The sequence below is a fragment of the Neodiprion fabricii genome, chromosome 3 (genome assembly GCF_021155785.1).
Source record: "Neodiprion fabricii isolate iyNeoFabr1 chromosome 3, iyNeoFabr1.1, whole genome shotgun sequence".
In the NCBI taxonomy this organism is placed as follows: Eukaryota; Metazoa; Arthropoda; class Insecta; order Hymenoptera; family Diprionidae; genus Neodiprion; species Neodiprion fabricii.
This window is the reverse complement of record NC_060241.1, coordinates 8,282,670-8,304,134: the sequence shown is the minus strand read 5'-3', so window position 1 is coordinate 8,304,134 and position 21,465 is coordinate 8,282,670. Positions and strand designations below refer to the sequence as shown.

Here is a 21,465-nt window from a genome sequence, read left to right as displayed (position 1 = left end):
CTCGACTAAATCATTTCGACAAACAAACTAAGTCGAAATTGTTGAATTGAAGTCGTCGTATTTGGAACAAATACGGGATATTAGATTGAAGAGAATGGACTCAAACAAAACATATTTTCATGGTTCAAGGATTCTTTTTTCTCCGTGCAGGATTGTTCAGTGCAAAATCTTTCACCAATGAAAATTTGCTCATCAAGATCAAGTAAATACCCATTTGTTCAATCACGTGTGAAACTGAATAAGTTTATTTCCAATCCCATGAGTATACTGACGATTATGTGATGCAATTACACGTTTACTCGAATCAAATAGGAAATCGGTTTTCTTTCTCTTGAAGTACCGACTCGACAACATTTCGATCGAACTTCATAACTTTGTTAAATTACTCGGTACTGCACGGATTTCAATATAATTACTACAATATCGTTCAGAAAACTTTCTTTATATACTTCACTGAATTCTACACACGGGATTTCATATCACATAAATTGACTTTATGACATTTTATTATGTTTCACGTAAGATTTTGGAAAATTCAGAGGACTCCGTGGAATTTCGTGAAACTTTACGGGAGTAAATCACAAGGTGTATTCGGATTTCAAAGGATTTTACGACTATCTTGAGACTTTGTAAGACTGTCGGGTGACTCCATGTGTCAATATGAATTTCGTGTGCAAACACGGGAACTCGTAAGATTGGCATGAGACTTCGGGCGATTTCACTGCAAGATTTTAAACGCTCGATCGGGTTCCATAAAATTTTTCAGGATTGTATTGATCTTCGATATAAGATTCGGCATAGGGACATTTCGAAGGCTTCGTACTACTGCAGAAAAATCACGGTATCCTATAAGATATCGAAGGATTGTATTTACCGTGATTCTTCATCAGAATTCGGAATATTTTAAGGGGGTATTCTAGTGTAGAAATTTGAAAAAATCGATTTTTTTTTTTATATTTTCAAAGCTTAACCTTTCAAGAATGTGTCCTTAAAAGGACAAGTCAAAGTTTCAATTATTTTCAGAGATATAGCTATTTTAGTGACACGTCTTCAATACTGGCTCGGCTGGAACGAATTTTACTCGAAACTTTAAACGCGTTTTTCTCAAAACTACATTTTTCAAAACGGTTGACATGATTTCTCAAGTTCTATTGAACCGATTTACTTGAAATTTGGTGAGAATCTTCTCAATACATGTCTCTGTCGCACGAACTATTATTATAACGAAATAATAATTTTTAGTATTTTTAAAAAATTCAGAAACGTCCAAAAAAGTCAAAAAAAAAAACGTATTATTTTTTCGGACAGCCGTAATTTGGCAAAAAAAAATTTTTTTTCGACTTTTTTCTAGTTAGTACGATAGCTGCATTTATGTAGATTGATGATCTTTTTTTTTTTCTGATTTTGAAAATGCTTGCAATCGTGACAACATTGGCGCGCCATTTTTTTTGTACCCCCCCACTTCAACAACTCATAGCACTTTCAATTTTGTATTTTTTGACTTGTTTTTTTTTTTTTTTGTAATCGTGAAATATAATAAACGCCTGATAAAAAAATGGATGGTAAAAATATTTTTTGTTTTTTGTTTATAGCACTTCAAAAAACACCTCAAATTCATGCCTCTACACTAGAATACCCCCTTAATGAAACTTGATTGATTTGAAACGTCTTAACGAGTTAATCACCAAGAATTTCAAGAGACTTCGCGTGACGTTTAAAAATGATGACAAGGTTAAAAACAGTAGATACGGATGACGCGTGCAAGAAGCAAAACTACTATTTTGCATCTTCGCAATAACTTTGAAATAAAGTAGTTAACAAAATGTAAGTAAATTTTGCTTCATTGCATGGTTTAAATTGTAACGAAATTGTGTTCGGACCCCTTATACATCCTGCCACGACTGACGCCGTTATAATATCGAGTCATCACCAAATGTTTAATATTTTGTTTGCGTGTGTACCGTTGCTGCATCGACCAAATATTATTGTGTAAATAGTCAGTCCCGAGATTCGAAAACAAGAACCCTTTTCAAAATATTTCCGCTTTTTTCACACTTCATTCTTTGGGGTAAGATTTCTTTGGCTCAACTTTTGCTCACTACGCACAGGGGTCCTTTATTACGATATATTAAAATCCAGACGAACCCGAAGTTGCTAAGTAATGGTTTTTCATAGGAGCGCATGGTTGCATTAACGTCAGGTAGTTCACTCTTTCTGATTTTAAATACTGTATGAGACTTCGCCCACTCCGTCATCTCGGCAACTTTTTTTGGTCGATAGGGCGGATATTTTTTACGTACAGTGGGCCTGCAGTACTATTCGAGAAAGCCTTGCATAAATAATTCCCGAGTTTTCAAACGAACCCGTTGGGAGATGCCATTTTTTTTCAAGTTGGTACAGAGAGCACGCTATTGATCGGACAAGAAAACTTTCTGGGCAAAAGAGTTGTCACGTTTATTTTTCAAATTTCAATGGTTTTGAAAAGATAATTTTATATATGCTGGGATTGCCATTCGGTGACAAAAGAGGTACAAATTAACTCATATCTGAAAAAAAACCTCCCTCGTTTTTTATTCAGAAAAAATGACCAACTTTATATACATACCCAGATCCTGTAAAAAAAAATAAAAATTGTCATCGAAGCGGCGCCGACGGTTTTATATAAAAGAAATTAAATATTTGAAATAGGGAAGATGAAATGCCAAAAGTGCAGTGGATAATTTTATACGATGATCCACGACAATCGAAATTATTGGAGGTTTCATAGGCAGTTAGTTACAAATTTCAACGGAACAATAAACTGTTTGTCATATTCTTTGAACATTCAATTCTTTTTTATAAAACCATTGGCTCCATTATGATGATAATTTTTTCACATGACCTAAGCATGTTTCAAACGACGCTCATTTTGTTCTAAATAAAAAACAAGCGATGTCCTTTTTCGGATTCGAATTATTCATCAACTTTTTTGCCGAAAAATGGCAACCCCAACATAGATGAAATTATCTTTTCAAAACCAATCAAATTTTGAAGAAAAAAAGGGAACAACCGTTTTGCCCGGAAAGTTTATTTTTGTACATACAATAGCTCGCTCCGTATACCAACTTGTAAAATAAATGGCATCCCCTAAACAGTTCGTCCAAAAAAATCGGAAACAACTAATAGAAGGCTTTCTCAAATAGTACTACAAACCCACTAAATAAAAAAAAAGTTGGCGTGATGACGGAGAATTCCTCGTTTAAGCGTTTTCCTTGACGAGTATCCAACACGCCTCGAGCGATAACAGGTAGAATGTAATATTTGAGAATGAGCTTACCGCCATGTCTTCGCTCCGATAGGCGGTGAGGGTTTGTTCATCTTGCAGAAGAACACAGTAGCACGGTTCCCAGCAAGCCTCTTCGCTGCCAGCTTCAGCGACGCAACAATCCGCCTCTGTGAAAGTAAGGATAACGGAAAACAGATGAAAAAACTGTCACAGTACTTGCACGCAATGAAAAAGGAATTCGAATTACGGGTACACGATGAATTTCTTGACGGCCGTTTAAGACTTCAAACAACGTCGACGACGTGAGACGAGGAGAATTATACGCGAGCCGCAAGCAGACAGCTGGGATAATTTTGTCACGCTGGTGAACTTCGGTTCATGGACCAACGAGATAGGGCTGCTGCTTTATTTTTTACCTCAAATTTTAATAGTATTTATAAGAAAAACATAAAAAAAAATTCATCGGAATTTACTAAATTTTGTGGTAAATTTATTGTATTTTTAAATAGAATAAACAGAGAACGTGTGAATTCACTGTTTCGTATTCGAATAAAACTTTCAATACAGTGTACATTGAGAGAAATTTTTAATTCCTGTTACCGCTCAGTTCTTAACTATTTTTGTAGTTTACCACAACTGAAAAATATAATTCTAGGTACTAAATGAAAATTAGGATTGTAGCTGTTACCGGAAAGTCTAGTATCCGTCGCTATTCTTTCTCATTACGATCATTGTTACTGTATTTTCTTGCAACTGGTGCGAAAATTTAATGCTTGTCCAACAATAAATTGATATTAAAGCCTCGTTTAATTGAAAAAGTAGAGTAAACCTCACAAACTGATTTTGCTCTGCAATTATCAAAAAAGGATCGAAAATCTCGATCGAACTTCGACTTCGTAGGAAGTTCAATCGACATACGTTTTTAACAGTGAATCTCACAAATCGACGAGTGACAATGACCACAGTAATGATGTTACAGGATACATTGAAAGAGTATTGGACGCAATTTGTAATTAATTACATTTAGATTGACGATAATATAAGAGATTTGTACTTGGGGCTAGATAGCATAAAAATGATATTTTTATTATCTAATTGAGGTAAAATGAAAAACCAATTTCAATTGTGTTTTTTATTCAGGGCTGAATAAGTTACAACTTGTAGTTTCATTTGTAATTAGAACGAAATGAGATGTGATTTGTATGTTATGACCATGTCAATTAAAAATTAAATTTTGTAACTTCTAACTTGTAACTGAACATTTGTACAATTTTTTACATCAAAATTGTGAAAACCCGACATTTCTGAGCGTGGAAAAAACAACAAACTTACACAAACTTACCTACCATACTTTCCTAAAGCTATCGAACAAACTTGATTAGTCAAACACGATCGCTTTTTCGAGGCAAGTGAAAATTCAACGGCCTAGATAATTGACGCTGGTCTTTGTGTGAGGAAAAGGTCGCCGAGTATGGGGCAAAATGAAAAAGTTGCTTATAACGATGCGGATTAGTTTCCGGCGAGCACCTGTTATTATAACCGCTATATGCGATGGTTCTCTGGTAGGTAACTAGTTCGACGCGATGGTGGTTGAACGATAATACGCCTATAGGCGAGTACCAACGTAAGATCAACGAAAGTAGGACAAACTTGTGATCGAGACCAAAGATTTCTCCCGCGGGTAAAGTGTTCGATTCATTGGCATTCGATGCAGGCTTTACACGTTCGCTAGTTCACGATCAAATCAATTGCGAACTTATGTATTGAAAATGGTATATACTGTTCGTTATGCAGAAACACGATTCGACGAGAGAGAGAGAGAGAGAGAGAGGAATTCGTATAACTTTGTCGGAGCGCACTCCAGCCGCACGTTTCACGCTTTCAAATTAAATTATAAACCGCAACTTTTAATTATACCACGTACATATGCGTTATATGTATTGTATACACAGCCACGTTCTCGACATTCACCGAATCCACGCAACGTAGGATAATTCAATCCTAGTTAAAGAACCATCTAAAAATGTCCAAACTATTCATCTCCTTTTACTTATAAGCCCGCAAAAAAAATATTCTTCTGTTCCCTCGGAGTTGTAAAGAAGTTAAGCACGTTTCGACGTTCGGTGATATATTCGTTTCGTTGTAAGTTTTTCGTTTCGTGATCGTGCGAATTTTTAACCTAAATTTTGAGAAAAAAAATTGAATTTTCGGTGAACATGTGCTGCGAAAATTTTGCCCTTGCCAAGATTCGAGACTTTTTTTCTGTTTGAACAATGCGCGTGGTTCGATTTTGAGAATTCACACGTTGCCTCAAATTTCTGAACACCACAACACCGTCTTATGCTCCTTTTTGGATACGCTGATCGTTTTTGGTGGAAAAAAAGACAAAGCGTTTTTGCTCATCAGGCTAGCCAAGTTTCGACCTCGTGAAAAGAGTTTTTGCTCGTTCAAGGTAAAGCGAGAATGAGCCGGCACAATCTTGAACCGTACCAAAAATTGGCTACAGGAAGCAGCGGCTCATTACCTTTCTTTACTTTTTTTTTCTCCTTTACCGCATTCAAATACCACAATGCTGAGATATGTATCGCGTTTACGTAATCACGAGAATTTAAAGTCCGCGGGTCAGAGATTAAAGTGTTACACAGTCCAAAATTTACTTGGTATTACGAAATGGGATTCGATATTCATAAGCTAAACTATTAAACGATTCAAATTCGTGTACATAAATGCAACTTTTGTTCCATTGCAGCACGTAAATACTCATATTCACCGTTACTCTGATTACAGTTAAGTACGAGGAGATCAGGATTCGTTGAACGAAGAGAGTATTTCTTACCAGGAAATGAATTTTTCAACAGATTCGGAATTTGACAAATCGATTTTCTCAGTGTATACCTCAGGATCGTTTCACCGTCTCTCGTTGTACCGTTATAATCAGAATCCATGCACCTGAAAAGTTTCGGTCTACCAAGCTTCATCGAATGGTCATCCTGCTACACCAACGTTCATGAATCGCGACGATACTTCTTAGACGCGAATGAAACCTTGCGAGCTGAATTGACCTCTGCAATTATTATTGGAAACCCTTTCCGACGGAGCTCGATCTATCGAAGCTTCAGGTGCGTACAGGATTCGTTATAATTTTGTAAAAAGAAGAGCACATAGAATTGGTTTAAAGTGATTGAAAAAACGAATGAAATTCATTTTCACTTTTTCGCCGAACTTTCTGTAGGCTAGTGTAAAATTTCATCGACCACCTTTAGGGACGATCCGATAAAGTGGGAAGGTCCTGTACGATCCTGCCCTCCTACGTTATACCGCGTCTACACGTTCATTAGACAGCAAATGACCGTTCAATCAGGATTCACTACGGATGCATGTATCGGTGATTATGGTACCGATGTGTGCAGGATAGGGTGGATCCGAAAATGGACGTTAACCTCCGTCGCCTGGCACCTGGCGCGAAAGGAAGGGTGGTTGCTGGCTCGAGGCCTTCGCAAATGACGAGCGGCGTTCAGCTTAATTAGTGTTTAACTGCAATCTCCGGCGCCCGGCTGCCGACTGAACAGGTACATATTACACGTTGATGATTGGGATGGGCGAAAAGCCTTTTTCCACCCGGAGGTACGGAATTGGCCACGAGCCCGATAAATAAAGTACGATGGTGGAAAATATTACGACAAAGTTTAATTAAGTCGTGGAAATTTGTTCAAGTTAATTGGAATCGAACTGAGTGACGGAAAATGAGGTTAAAGTTAGTAACTTCAACGTAATAAGACATGGAATGAAAAACATTTACTATTTTTTTTTTTTTTTTTGCAACTCTAGAATGACTTTCAAGAACTTGATTTCCAAAGTGGGAGTATCTCTTGGTTTATTGCTACCAAGACGGGGATTAACGATTTTTCAAAAAAATGCATACGAACTCCAATCTGATGGTAAAAAAATGATTAATAATTCGTACAATCACTCTTAAGGCAGTGAAACTAATTTATGAAGATACTTTTAATATTCTTAATTCCAGGGTAAAACCTTTACAAAGTCTCGTGAAAACCATTCAGTGACGTTTGGTAAACATCTTCTGCCGGTAAAGTCGAGTTCCGTTTGTGCGAAATAAACTTTCATAAGCTCCCGATCAAGTCTCATAAATTCTCTCCGTGAAGTGGAGACTAATTTCTGTAAATTTTTGACGAATCGGTGGGAATTCGGTCAAGTCTTGACTTCTTTTATGCGAATTTCCATAAGGTCCCGTGAAGTTCCATGAAGTTTGCTCGCGAAGTTCGATGAATTCGTGTAAATTCTACGCACGATTCGATAGCGAAGACCAGTGAAGTGTTGGGAGTTCGTTTTTGAATCCCTGAAGTCTGATGTGAAGTATGGTGGTCCCAGTGTACAAAATTTATTGACTCGATCAAACCTCTCCGTTTTATCTATGATCCATTAACGAAAAGTGGTACCATATTTCCCAAGTCTTTCGACATTGCGGGTAATCCTTCATTCATTATCAACGTATAACAGATATTAGCTTTTACTATAGAAGAGATGTTTCAGCATTTTTATAGATCCTTCGAAGAAGAGAAAATATCTGTTATAATTACCAACCACAGATTTGCACTTTAATATAAGTATACTACAAAGGGTATTCCATGTCATTTCAACGAGGATAATAAATTTCATTTTCCACTTGATTTGGAAATGTTTCTTACAGAGTAGAAAATTGTTGGTAATGTTATATTCGAAATTTTGTTTAAACATCAATTTTCGCGATTCCAAATCTTTCGGAATACTGAAGAAAATGTAAACTGGAAACAAAAACCATTGCTTCACGGATCCGATCTTGAATGAAACTTACTAATCCTTCTCAGTCATTTGCATAAGGTTTCAAGCGGAACGCAATCGCATTTCGACCGAGTATTAATCTCCCGACCGATGCGATGGTCATCCATGGTGGAAGTGGTCGTCGGACCCCGAGGCTAGTTCTCTATGTTTGGGACTTTACTGGCTACCCGTTATCGTAGAGGAGCCTAGCCCAACGTAGGTATCCTAGCCTAACGCTGGATGGACTCGAAGCTACCAGTATCGTAAGGGGCTCTTAACGAGCGATACCTACTACAGGCAAGCGCGTTTTGTCAGGCACTGACATTGTCCCACATCATGGGAGAAGGAGGATCACGTGCATCTGGTAGGTAACGGTACGAGATGGGACGTACGACCCGAGCAAACCTCAGAGCCAAAGAACACCTTAGAGTTACGACCGTCTCTCTTTACGGCACTTTATCCGGCCCTCATTGTCTTTCTTTACTTATCTGAAATCAGCGGCAGCCTGCAAGAGACGCGACGGCTGGATGAAAAACCGTTCTCTTTCAACATCCGACCAATCAATTACCACAGCCAACGCCTAATGCGCGAAAAACTAGACCACTGATCCGACGTTCGCCATTGCGGGCGGATGTGAAGAGGATAGTACGAAAAAAGAAACCAATTTTTTGTGCCCACTTATCTTTCAGAGTTCGGTGAACGAAAATGTATCTATCATTTTGCCGAATTGAGATAGTTACTTACACGTGATATTATCACGTGTACTGTACTCGCGGTACAAATTTGAAGACACTGAAACATCTTTGAGACCTGCGGGAATGGTTTCAACAGGATACAGTGGAGTGGTTGCGGACGACTCGAAAAGAGAACCCCAACGGAGTTTTTCACCGTTTTTAATTAATTAAAGTACCGAGCTCGTAATGCTGCACGGAACTCAAAGTAATTTATAGGATATTGAAAATCAATCGTGCACTCTTTGATTTGCTCCGTCCGAAAACAATCATGCCGTAAATAAAAGATACCTGCAGCTGTGTCTGGAAATAAATATCTGGCCAGCATTTCAACTGCGCAAAAAAATGAACACCGCAGGGACGGATGATCGGTGATCAGAAAATCGGATGAATTTGTACAAATTACAGTTCCGCCGTCGCAAAGGAATATTAATTTACGAAGACGTTTCTTTATCGTGTAAAGCGCAACATGACGAAGCAGAACGGTACGGATGTTCCTAAAAAACGCCAATTGGCATAATTCGAGAACGAAGTTAGACTGCGGCGGGAGTGATCGAGGGCTAATTATAGAATCGAATTAATGTCGGGTGGCTGTTAGACTCCATACGCTAGTCAGAGATTAATTGATCTGTAGCACCGCGTATACATATAATGCCGATGTATGTACAATGTACGTGTACGTATTTCCATGGATAATACGAACTACGTGAGTAATATATGTATACGTTTGTATATACGACATATATATCTAGAAATCAATCGGAAATGGGCGCGGCGGATAGGCGGTATAGATAACGAATTAATATTTCGAGCCGCTTGTGTTATAGTTAAGTTGGGTTGGTTAAAAATATCTGGATACAGGCGGTGTGTAAAGTTCGTTACAATAATAATTCTTTGCCCGATTGCTTAATGCTAAACAATCACGCAGGTCGGTGTTCTCTTGAATACAGAATTAATGACTGATCCGAATTTAACTTATAAACTATAACTTTGTTCGTACCGTTTTAATCATCTTATAAAGAAAAAAATCATGTTGCCAAGTGTTGTGAGATATTTTCGAGTCCTTGGAAGTCTTGTAATATGTCATATATACGGTTATCTCAAATCATCTGGAAAATGGAATCATCTGAGATGGAATATCTATGAAAAAAAGAAGACGAAAGTAACATTGAATTCTTTCAGATTTTTCAAACAGTTCTGAAGTCACAAGGTCGGTTTGGGAGTGAAGTTAAATCTCGTGCAACACTCTCTGAAGTCGGGAAAAAACATTGCGAAGAAATGCACAATTTTTTCAATTTGATAATGACTTTGAAGGAGCTAAACTTTCAAAACACGATTATGTCTCGTTTTCTTACAGTTTACTGAACTTCGGAAAATTCCAAAGTCGCGAAATACTTTATGACTTTGCCTCAACACGAGTCGTTCCAAAAACGTTACAGACTTCAATTAGACGATAGAAATTATACGAGTTTAAAAAAATCCTCAAGTGTTCCTTTAAATCTTATAAACTCATGAAGTACGATACAAAAGCTTGCAGCCCTCAAGTCAAGTATGAAATGTACATTTTGTCGAAGTATGTTTGAATCGTCAGGTCAAAATCATGTTGAAAGGACAAAGGGATACAATAAAGAATGAGTTAACCTGGTTACATGCGACTTGAAAAGTCCCGTAATACTGAATTTAAACTGTAAACGCCACACTCCATTGCCATAATTTTTCAACCACAGGGACTTTTTCCATCAGACTTAACTTGAATAACGTGACACTTTCTAAACGTCCGTTTTGTCATGTCATTAATTCAACAAGCTTTTCACAGAACTAGATCCTGGAGTTGAGAATATATTTTTCAACGTCAAGTACTACAATTAACAATAAAAGCTTATCACACTCGAATAGCCACAGATAAAAAGGAGACAAAAGTTTTCTCGAACCACGCTAACCTCAGCGTACTTCACACCGCTATGTTTTCACCAATGTATGCGCTCACCGCGTGTTACAAAAGTGATGCACTGTAAGTACACGTGTGAATGTACGTACACACGCGTTATCGAATCACATTACCCACGATAAAGAGCGCATAGGTAGGTAGGTGAAGACGTATAATAAGTAGGCAAGGCACTAATGTAAGCAAGAACGAAAGAGGGACCGTAGCAAGTAAACGAGCGAGCGATCAAGCGTGGGCAATGCAGTGGATACCAAGCGAGTCATTTACCTGCGTTGATTTACTGTGCGCGAAAGAAGATTGCAGGATGCGAGAACAGATGATGCAGGCTAATCAGATATACTTACCTACTTGCTTACTTACTTACTCAACTACCCCCCCCCCCCCCCCTCCCCAAACTTCAAAAAGCCAATAGTTACGTCAACTTCGCTTGGTAGGCTCCTAAGTTTCCAAAGTTCGTTCGACTAACTCTGTCGTCTAATGGTGGACAATCATCGTGGTGACGCATAAAAAAGTGTGCTTGGTCCGATATCAGTGCAAGGAGTTTCGATAAGTTGACCATTTCAAATTGGACGACAAAAAAGCAGGGTGTTAAACACTGTGGTTCCGTAACAACGAATTTACAGTTCTGCATCTAGGTTCACCGATCTGGAGAGATGTGGTTTCTTGAAATGAACTTTGTGAATAATGGTACGTTATTCAACACGGGAATAATCTGCTTTTATTCCTGTATTGCATGCAGGAATTTATTTCCCACTCGACTCTGGTCATATTATTGACTTGAAAAGAAAAGAAGTGAAAAGAAAATGGAAGAAACGCTTACAAGTAGTGCATCGATGTAGTGTTTGAGTACTTGAAAAAGTTTAAATTGCATCGATTCAAGTCGTCGTTATTCGAGTACAAAGACTTAATCCAAATCTAATTACAATTATTTTACATACAAATTAGATGTTAAATATTATGTATAAGACCTCAAATATTTCAGATGAACGATTGAAAGCATTGCCTGTTTTAAAAATCATAATAATCTTTTCATTAAAGCGTAAACGTGACCATTTTATTAGCCTGAGAGGTGGAATATTGTTGAAAGTTACATATTACAGAAAGAAATAGTCGAAAATTGAAAAAAAAAGAGTAGACCAGATAAACTGAAAAACTCAGTACCCAACACTTTTCTCCCGCAGATGAGAGAAAATGTATATGCGGGAATGATACGCTACTTTTCACCCGCTTATCGGATCAAAAAAATACAAATTATCGCTGAGTCGGGAATAAATATAATTATGAAATTTCAAGAATTGATATCTCCGGCATCATGGACAAAGTAGCAACTGAAATCTGCACGAAATATACTCAGGGTCACGTTTCAAAAGACGAAAGACTCAGTGTTTATTTGTCGCGTACACGAGACGAGTGTCGCCACTAATCGAACATAGCGGTCTTCATTTTACTGGCAATGGCCACGAGCTGCTAGTACAATCTACACGCGAGACGAAATGCAAAAACAAATCAGAGATTGAGTGAAATAACGCATCTCGAGGTTCAGTGTTGCCAACCAAGATCATTAAAATAACCAACATTGAAGACCAGGCTGTGTCCATTTGGGAAAACAATGAGCAGCGCCGCTTTTGCCTATTCGTTCCGCATGTTTGGGGTTTGGACAGCGTGTGTTCGTTACTGGTAAACTGAATAGCATTGTGTTTGATTAACGATGACATTGTACGCGACAATTTGAAACGGTGTTGATTTGGGGAAAATAAAATAGCTAATGGGCATGAGTTCGTTCGAGAAGTGAAGTAGAATTGAAATGCCGTGAAAAGAGGGAGTACAATGTCGAATACTGGTTTGCGATTTTTAGCGGGATTCGGACTTTAATATTTACTCCCCATTGCAACGAAAAGTGAAATGTCCTGTACACACGTAATATGGATCCCGATGGCCGAACTCCAAACTGATAGTGATTCATTGGAACAAACAAATGGCCAGACTGACTGCGAAATTTGAAAGGTAACAGTTTGACTAGCTGTTTCGTGCGACTAACGGGTTTGGTATTATCGCTGTGCTCTGGGCAATTCCTCTGATAGTAAAAATATTCGTCATAACGTATCGCACTCTTGGATTCGCGTGCCAGAAAATCTGGAAGAAGGGTCCGATCGTAATTAGGATTCACGATGAAATTTTCTTTTTCGTGATATATTTAATATTGACGAGACGTTGTTCTCGTTAACTATCAATCGAGAGACGCCAACTGTGTAAAATCTACGCTGGTACTTCTGTCATTTCTTCTCCCGTTTCAACGCCTTCACTACGGTACTTCATCATCGTTTACCGCCTCAAAGCCCCGCGGCCATAGGCACAACCTAGTTCTGTGAGAAGACCGGTAAATATTGAGTAATGAGTACAAATTGAGAATTTCAATACTTCGTACAATCACATCGCTATTTTCGAGGATGCAAATGAACAAACGATGATCAGTTTTTTCGTACCCACAGTTAGATCCATGATTAATTTCAACTAAAATACCATGGAATGTTTAATCGTATATTCATATAATTATTGTTTAGACGTCAGATCCGCCCTTATGAGACTCTGGAAACTTTTAGGACTGTGGCATCACATCGTGACTTACGATTTGAAATACCGGAATACTGGCGTAAACTTTGACTGCTTGTTTCTTACAGTCAAAATCATGCGGTAAGGAAACGGACGCATCAAATTCCATCCGGCGGACCGCAGGTCCCGTAAAGTCGATAAAACACGGTTCTTATAAAGACCATAACTAACATCTGCTGCCGGTGCAGCACGATCTAGCCGAACGATCTATAAATCGGTCGGTCATTTGCGCTGAAACATAAACTACGCAAGATATTACACATAGCACAATAAAGATCGAATAACGTTCGCAGCGAGCTTACCGCCGTATCGAGCGAGGAGTACTAAATTTTTACATTCCACCGATTCAAATTTACCTGTGGATTCAAGTGACATTGTTGGACTTGAAGTCTATTGACAAGACTTGACTGACTTCGCCTGACGTCGTGACTTCACCAATCTTTATGTGATTCAAGTGATTTGATGTTATTTAAAACGGATCCGAGCTATTAAAAGTGACTTTGTGTGAAGTCAGGTGCTTCAAAGTGACTTCATGTGTTTCAATAGGAATTCAGAAGTCTCTACGCTACTTGATCGAATGTTGCCCGACTCTAAATTTTTCGACTCAAATCAAAGTGACTTTGCGTGATAAATCTTAACTTCGCATCACTTCGTACAACTTCACCTGACTTAAAACGAAGTTCCAGTGAATCGACATGACTTTACGTTACCTCACCTGAAATCAAACAAACTTCGAGTGATTCTACGTAATTTCGAGTGATTTCAAACAGTAACCCAAATACTGATTTCAGGTGTTCCCTGTGCAACCCTGACTCGAAAAAGCTTCGCATAACCGCTGCTGACTTCAGGTAAATCCGAGTAATATTTACACAGCTGAGAGTTAAACCTCTCACGCGTGACTTGACACGGATCGAACATACAGACCTGATGTGATTTTAATACACTCCACATCAGTCCGGTTAAGACTCTTCACGGAACGTTTCACCACCACCTGACTTTGAACTACCAACAAGATATCTCACATCGTATAATCAGGATCGAGTAAGATCCGGAATGAACTTACCGCAGCACCGAGTGAGGAGGTAAAGGGTGCCGGCGTGGACACGGGCGTCGCACCAGGAGGCGGCGTCGCGGTCGCTGTGGGGCTCGAATAGGGAAAGGTCAAGACCTTCCATGTCGGACTCTCCGCAGGAGTCGCTGAGCGGTTCGACGGCACCTGCACCGATGGCCGGACACTGAATCACCTGGTCCTCGGTGTCGTCGGGGGCGGCGTCTGCGCCACATTCACGCAACCCTCTCGGCGTCAATGACATATCTCTTTCTCTCTTTCTCTCTTTCTCTCTCACACTCTCTTGCCGTAAAAATACAGCGCGTATGCACGTATAGAGAATACTTGTTCACGAATCACGCACAGAGTCAAATTTATTCGTCCATCCGATTTCCATCGGCACGCGCGATTATTTTAACTGCACCACCAGACGTTGCATCGATTGTTCTGTTATCCACGTTGTAAATGAACATCTTCGTAATAGACATGTTGTTATAGAATTTTCGTTTTTATTTTTTCAAAGATGTATTGTACCACGTGACGTCGCGCAATTATTATCAGCCTTCTACTTCATACTGTTTAATTGTGTAATCACGTTGCTACGTTGCATACGTACAATCTGCATACGCAACTACATTGCGTACACAGGTTACATATGCATATGCGTTTTGTATGAATATGTAATACCTGTACTTGCGTACAAAATTCACACGGTAGATATTAGGTGAAATTCATCCAAAATTTGAACAGTTTTTTCTAGATCCTAAACAAACGTGAGAAATAAACTATTGCGATGCGTCTTTGTTCGTTTGTTTGCCTTTGTACACGACGTACGGTATCCTGATAATCGCGTTAAATGTAATTGATGAAAATTCAAATTATTAGAGATCTGAAAAAGGATGTCCAGGCTTTGAGATGATCGGAAAAAAATATACTCAAACGTAGATCGACGTACATTTTTGTTCCAGAGAATGGAAAGAATCCAAGATCGAAAACAATCGTTGAAGAAGAAAAATGTATCGCTGCGTCGATTGGTCATAGAAAAAATTAAACGGTCTGTGAAATTGGCCGAAACATCAAATGCGAGGAAAACGAGTAAGAATCCAAAACCCGTTTGTCTACAAGTAATTAATTTTTGTGAAAGAATAATAAACCAAAGATGATCTGTGTATGTATAGCAGCAAAATTTTAGATCCTGTAAAAAAAATACGAAATTTTGAAACATTTGATGTAGCAAACAAAGTCGAAAATCCAAAATATATCCCTTACGACTATGATGTGTTGGATTTTACAATCGATGGTTTCATAGCTAGTTTACTCAGATTCTCAGTCTCAGAATAAACGTACGCAAAACGTTTAAACTTCAGAACCACTCCGTACTATAAATCAACAGTATAAATCCATTGGATACTTGATGTGATTTCGCGCAGCGAATTTGTTTAATTTCATCGAGGAGCGGCGTTGATCATAAATTGCTATAATTTTTTACTCGTTCGTTAATATATTCGCCCCTCCCCCCCCCCCCCCCCCCCCCCCCCCTTTGCTGCTTGTTTACGAATAGCATCTCACACTCTGACTAAACACAATCAATTATTTTTTATGAATTTTTTTTTTGCGCCATCCGTATAATAACTCAAATCGCGCGTCGAGGTGAATTATAACCGTAAAGCGAGAGCGAATGCTCATCCTTTTTTACTTTTTTCACAAATTCATCGTTATCGTCATCATTATATCACTGTGTTATTATTATTATTCGAGATTGTGCAGCAATTCATCATCAGAGAATTTCGTCAACTCCGAAAAGAACTCGACGTTCACCGCTGCTGCTGCTGCTGCTGCTGCTGCTACTACTTCGACAGAAGCGCACATATTATGCAGATAACATCGGGTTGGGGTAAATTTGTTGTAATTAAACATGTGAGACGACTGTAAAAGCATTCAGCAACTCGCGATACGCTACAGCGAGTCAGTTTCTCGCATCCGTATTTTCAAGCGTATTATCATTTGCGTTGGGGATCGTATGTAGAAAATGAATTCGTTGAACGACCACGATTATCTATTTTGTGGATGTTCAATTTTTTTGTTCCACTTACAGGTATGCACATTTACCTTACTCCTGGGTATACGATATCGTTGAATCTACTACGCAGACTGTAAAATTGCAATTTCAAGAGGCGGGAATATTCGCGGATGAATTGCAAACTGGCGCAATAACAGTAACAGTTTAAACAAAATAAAGCAAAACGAAGAAAATCGTCCAGAGTTATTGCTGGCAACCTTTTCCAATATATCCGTCGGTAATAGGCGTATCTTTTGTATCGTCTGTGTAAATATTCACGATGTTTATATCGTATGAAATGAATATTTCACCACGTCGAGGTAAACAAAGTGAGGGATACGAAAGAAATGGCAAATTTTATACTCTGAATTATATTTGTCTTCAAACTGTGAACGAAAACTGTAATGTCATCGACTTTTTTACACCGAGATCATAAAAACCGGAAATCCTGTAATAAATTTGATCAATGACAGCATTTCTTTGTACGTTCAATTTCTATATTGGATGTTTCGATAAGTGGTAAAGTAAAAAGTAAATTGCTACTCAAAACAATATTAAATTTGACGTTAATACTTGTTTAGATCGTTCTTTGGATATCTTCTGCAATGACTGCAGTGCCAAAATCATCTTCACGCGCACAAAAGCATTACGACTCTGTTACGAAGTTTCGATCCCTAAGATTTTCAGCGTTTTCAATTTCTCCCTGACATGTGCTAACCGTTCGAACGTGTGTTATAAAAGGTGTCGCACACCAAAGACACCATCACGAGAGTTCCACTCAAGTAAAATCCACTTGATCCATAGAGTAACTTTTTCACCGTCGAACGAAGTGATTGTGCAATGCGTAGCCTTGGATGCTGTGACCATGTGCCGCATCAGGTACTGCGCGAGTTCAAGTACTGGCTCCACTTCTTCCACCACCCGATAAACTCGTGGAAACTATAGATAATTGATGAATATAGGTTAGGCAGCTAGGAACGCGGTCGTTATTATCGCTCCGAGGCTCCAGCTTCTCGCCATCATTCGCGGCTCTCTCGTTATACTTCGCGGAGAAAATTCTATATCCCAACATCTTCCGCGAGATGAAAGAACGAACGAACGGAACGATGTTCCGCACTCCGAGTTCATCTTTCATAAATTCTACGTACCAATAAAGCCTCGGTGCGAATGATAAAACGGATAAAATTACAGTCGTGCTCGGGTTTTATTTCCGCGGTATGTAGGCACTGCGATGACAATGAGTACAGGTGTAAAAGTATTCTAATCTTAGATTGATTTCAGACTTGAAAATCCGCCAGACTTTTTACCTGCTTCTAAAACCCGACCAAGTTTCGCACGCTTCGACTTGATTTCGTCTTGCATATCGAGCCTTTCACTTTTGAGCTTTGAAGTTTTATTATCAGTTTGGCCCGGTATTGAATCGACCAACAGATATTATTTGTCTGATTATTGCAATGAGAAGAGGAAATCAGGCGTGTAACTATCAGTAGGCAAAAACCTCGGTGCGCGAGACATGAAAAATGCAAAAACGGTTCTAAATTAAACTATCTAATTACAGTGCTGTTCGTGAAAAACATTTCTCGAAATTACCTGACCTGTGTACATAATTTCCTACTTGTTCCTGTCATGAATTTTTTCTTTCTCAGCATAAGTAGTTTTTTATAAATTAACGAGATCGCGGTCCAAAAAGGAGTAATTCCGAAAACGGAAAATGGGATACGTGATTTGTTTCTTCGGTTATTCTCAAGGAAAAAGTATATTGTATAACATCTTAGCTGAAATCTTGATATTTCAGAACTAGATATAGATGATTAGTCTCAAGTGAAATTAAATACTATATCTGCCTACAATTTTGCAAAAATCTTTCGGTTTTCATGACCTAACTTTTTTTTTTATTAAAACCGCCAATTCTACCTACTCAATTCGTTTCCTATAATTAACAAAACGAGAAATCGTAATCAAAGCTAGGGAAATCTATATTTTCTCGGTTAGGTATAAAAATAGGTGTGAACTTTTGGATCAAAAATGTCTCATGTATAAAAAAAAAAAATTTTTTTTAGTTTTTTTCCAACACATTCCTGTTCCAAATTTACATAGATATCCATTTTAAATATTCATCAGCTAATGCTCGGAAGAGGATATCAAATCCTAACGGCAGAGTCTCGCCAGAATATGAACGAGGGACGACATAGTCTAAAAAATTGGCAAAATGACACTGGCCTCGTCGTTATCTGTCCTCTTTCTTTCACGCATTTCGCTCTTCTCGATCAATGCATGTGTCTCGTCATTAATTTCCTTCGTACGTTGAGAATAGATCCACCATTTCTTGCCATTTTTATAAAATTCTATTCTATCAATGGGACTTTTAGCCTATTCAATCACTCAATTCATAACTGAAGTCCGACGTTGAGTAACTTTTGATCAGAAGTATTTCAATACTTGATACACATCGTTGTTAATAAATTGGTGTTTACTCAGATCAAAGCACCTCTGTACCATTTGTGCCCGTCGCTTTTGTTTACGCACAGTAAATATGGCCACAGGTGGATCAAACAATGGGTTAAACTGGTTGCAATTTGTGTGCAAAAATAGTATTACGTCTACCGTGCAAAGGGAATCACAGTATCAGAACGAAACGTGAGTGCGGCAAGACTTGAGACTAACTTCGCCTGACTTCATCACTTCACTGATCTGGGCGTAAATTCAAGTGACTCAATTTTATTTAAAACCGATCAAAGCTACTAATTGTAGAGTAACTCCGTGTGAAGTCAGGTACTTCAAAACGACTACATGTTGAGAGAACGTAGCCACGACTCGAACTTTTGTCACATAACTCGAAGCTACTTTACGTGACTAATTCAAATAACTTCATATCGCTTCGTGAGACATCACTTGACTCATAGATAACTTCAAGTAAACTCAAATTGGCCAACGTGACTCGACGTTACTTCGCGTGACATCAAATGCTTTACACAACCTCGTGTGACTTCAGGTAAGTCAAAGTGATATTTACGTACAACTATAAAAGCGCCATCACACACGTGTGACTTGACGCGAATCCAATACAGACTGATCGTAAGTAGTTTCGATGAACTTCACATGACTCCAAGCAAATTGTAACGACTCATCAGGAAATGTCATACCTAATTTCAAGCGTCGTTGATCTCTACCGCATGAACGATCAATTATTGGACAAAAATGAGTAAGATGACAAACTGATCAAATTCAGTTTCAATATTTTCACTTATTCATATCAAACACACAAACAAGGATGAAGTTGATTATCATCAATCAACACTCGTATCACGTCACGTCACTCATGTCACATCACGTTGAAAACCAACCACGCGGTGCAATGCGGTGCAACATCAGCAGCAGCAGCAGTAGCTGCAGTGTGTTGTGCTCCGTTACCAAGTGTTTATATCGATTTCCCAGAATGAACTGAACAGTAACAGGCAATAGACCAACCGCAGAACACATTGGTAAACTCGTTTACGGAACTGCCGTAAGGAATGCTTTCATCACACTCCGCACGGGTCATTGCAATCAGCGACCATCAACATCCGTCCATTCCGTTTACTTTTTTAAAATTCTTTCCTTCGCTGCTCTACTTCGAAAGTCGAAATATTCCCCAGAATACAAAAACAGTCCCCTCTCCTCCTAAGGTGTAGACATATTCGTTACGTACATGTACGTGTTCAGTTGATTTTTGCGATATTCTTTGCAATCAGATTGACCAACGGTGAAGAATCGGGAAGAAATATCGATCGGGTAAATCGTATCCTGAAGCATTATCAACTCGTTACAGAAACGGTGATCTTCGTATTCGAAGATACAAGTTCCGAATTAGTGACGCTTGGTAAACATCGTTTGAACGGAAGTCGTGGGCGACGTAGCATCGGTATTCCGATCGCAGTTTCGCGGTATGCGGTAATCCGCGCTCGCCACCTACACGCGGTGAAGTTTGTCGCGAACTAGCGAGCGCCGGAGTGCTCGATGCTCGACTGTTGCCGGCGCGAAGTTTTCCTCCGACTTCGTTGGCGACGATCGCCGGAAACGCCCGGAAATAACCGAGCGCTGATGCTGAGGGAACGAATTCGGACGCGCGGGTTAGTTACTGCCTGCCCGGTATAAACATTGCAGAGTTTAAACTTTAAGCGTTCGGAACGACCGTTTTTTCCCCCCTCTCACTCTCTCTTGTATTCCTTATGGTTCGTGATGGACGAGTTTAAAAACATCTTTCCACCGTCCGCTATGGCACACCACGGTATTACACGCGTCGTGTATACAAAGCTACAGCTTAGAACCGATATCGAATTTTAAGTTATTTACCAGAGACTGACCGGTTTGATGTGATTATTCATCGGAGAAAAACTGCGACCGACCGACGGATTCGGGCGTACTTTTAACGTGCTTATCCCGATTTTTACTCCTCTATCGTATCACGTATTTCGTAATTTCGAGTGGTTATATTTTTTAAACCACAGAAATTTGCGAACTTGCAGGATTTACTTTTTTGCTATTCCAGCGACGAATGCATAGTGACTCCATTCGTGAGCCTAAAACTACAAATATGCTTACAAGCGAATACCTTTGAATGATTCACTGGGAAAGATATTCTTCTCTTACGGATTCCCACACGTCGCATAAGTATATGAGAACAATTTTGTGTATAAATTTGCGGTTGCAAGTTTCGCAGGAAACCTCAAATTGATAGAGTTTATTGAAGATACACTCCAAACGAAAGTTCGTTTTATTTAAAGATGTGCCGCAAAACTTCTTAAACCGATCCACTCAACTTCGCGGTTGCAAAATAGCGGTCGTGAAAACTTTGGAGAACTTTCACAAAAGAAGATTCGCGAATATGAAATAAGTTCCTCCCAAATGGCATTGTCACTGTTCCACATTAGAATATACGATGTCCAAATCTTTCTTTTTCTTTCTCAATATACCTTCTATTTTAGATTTTTCTACAACCGTTTGGATTAT

At 38.9% G+C, this 21,465-nt stretch overlaps 1 protein-coding gene across 5 annotated transcripts in view; it reads right to left on the bottom strand.

The window, feature by feature from the left end:
• The window catches only part of LOC124179077 (ras GTPase-activating protein raskol), a 224,979-nt gene that overhangs the window by 129,920 nt on the left and 73,594 nt on the right, over positions 1-21,465 (bottom strand). For 2 of the 5 annotated variants that reach the window (XM_046563110.1, XM_046563107.1), the window contains exons 1-2: positions 14,433-14,994; positions 3,317-3,432 (exon numbers count right to left, since the gene is read on the bottom strand). In XM_046563110.1, the coding sequence (XP_046419066.1) occupies positions 3,317-3,432; positions 14,433-14,682 (366 nt within the window). In that variant the 5' untranslated portion in view covers positions 14,683-14,994. Of the gene's footprint in view, positions 1-3,316; positions 3,433-14,432; positions 15,078-21,465 lie in introns of those variants that run through there. The other 3 variants (XM_046563106.1, XM_046563115.1, XM_046563114.1) reach the window with 3 other exon arrangements.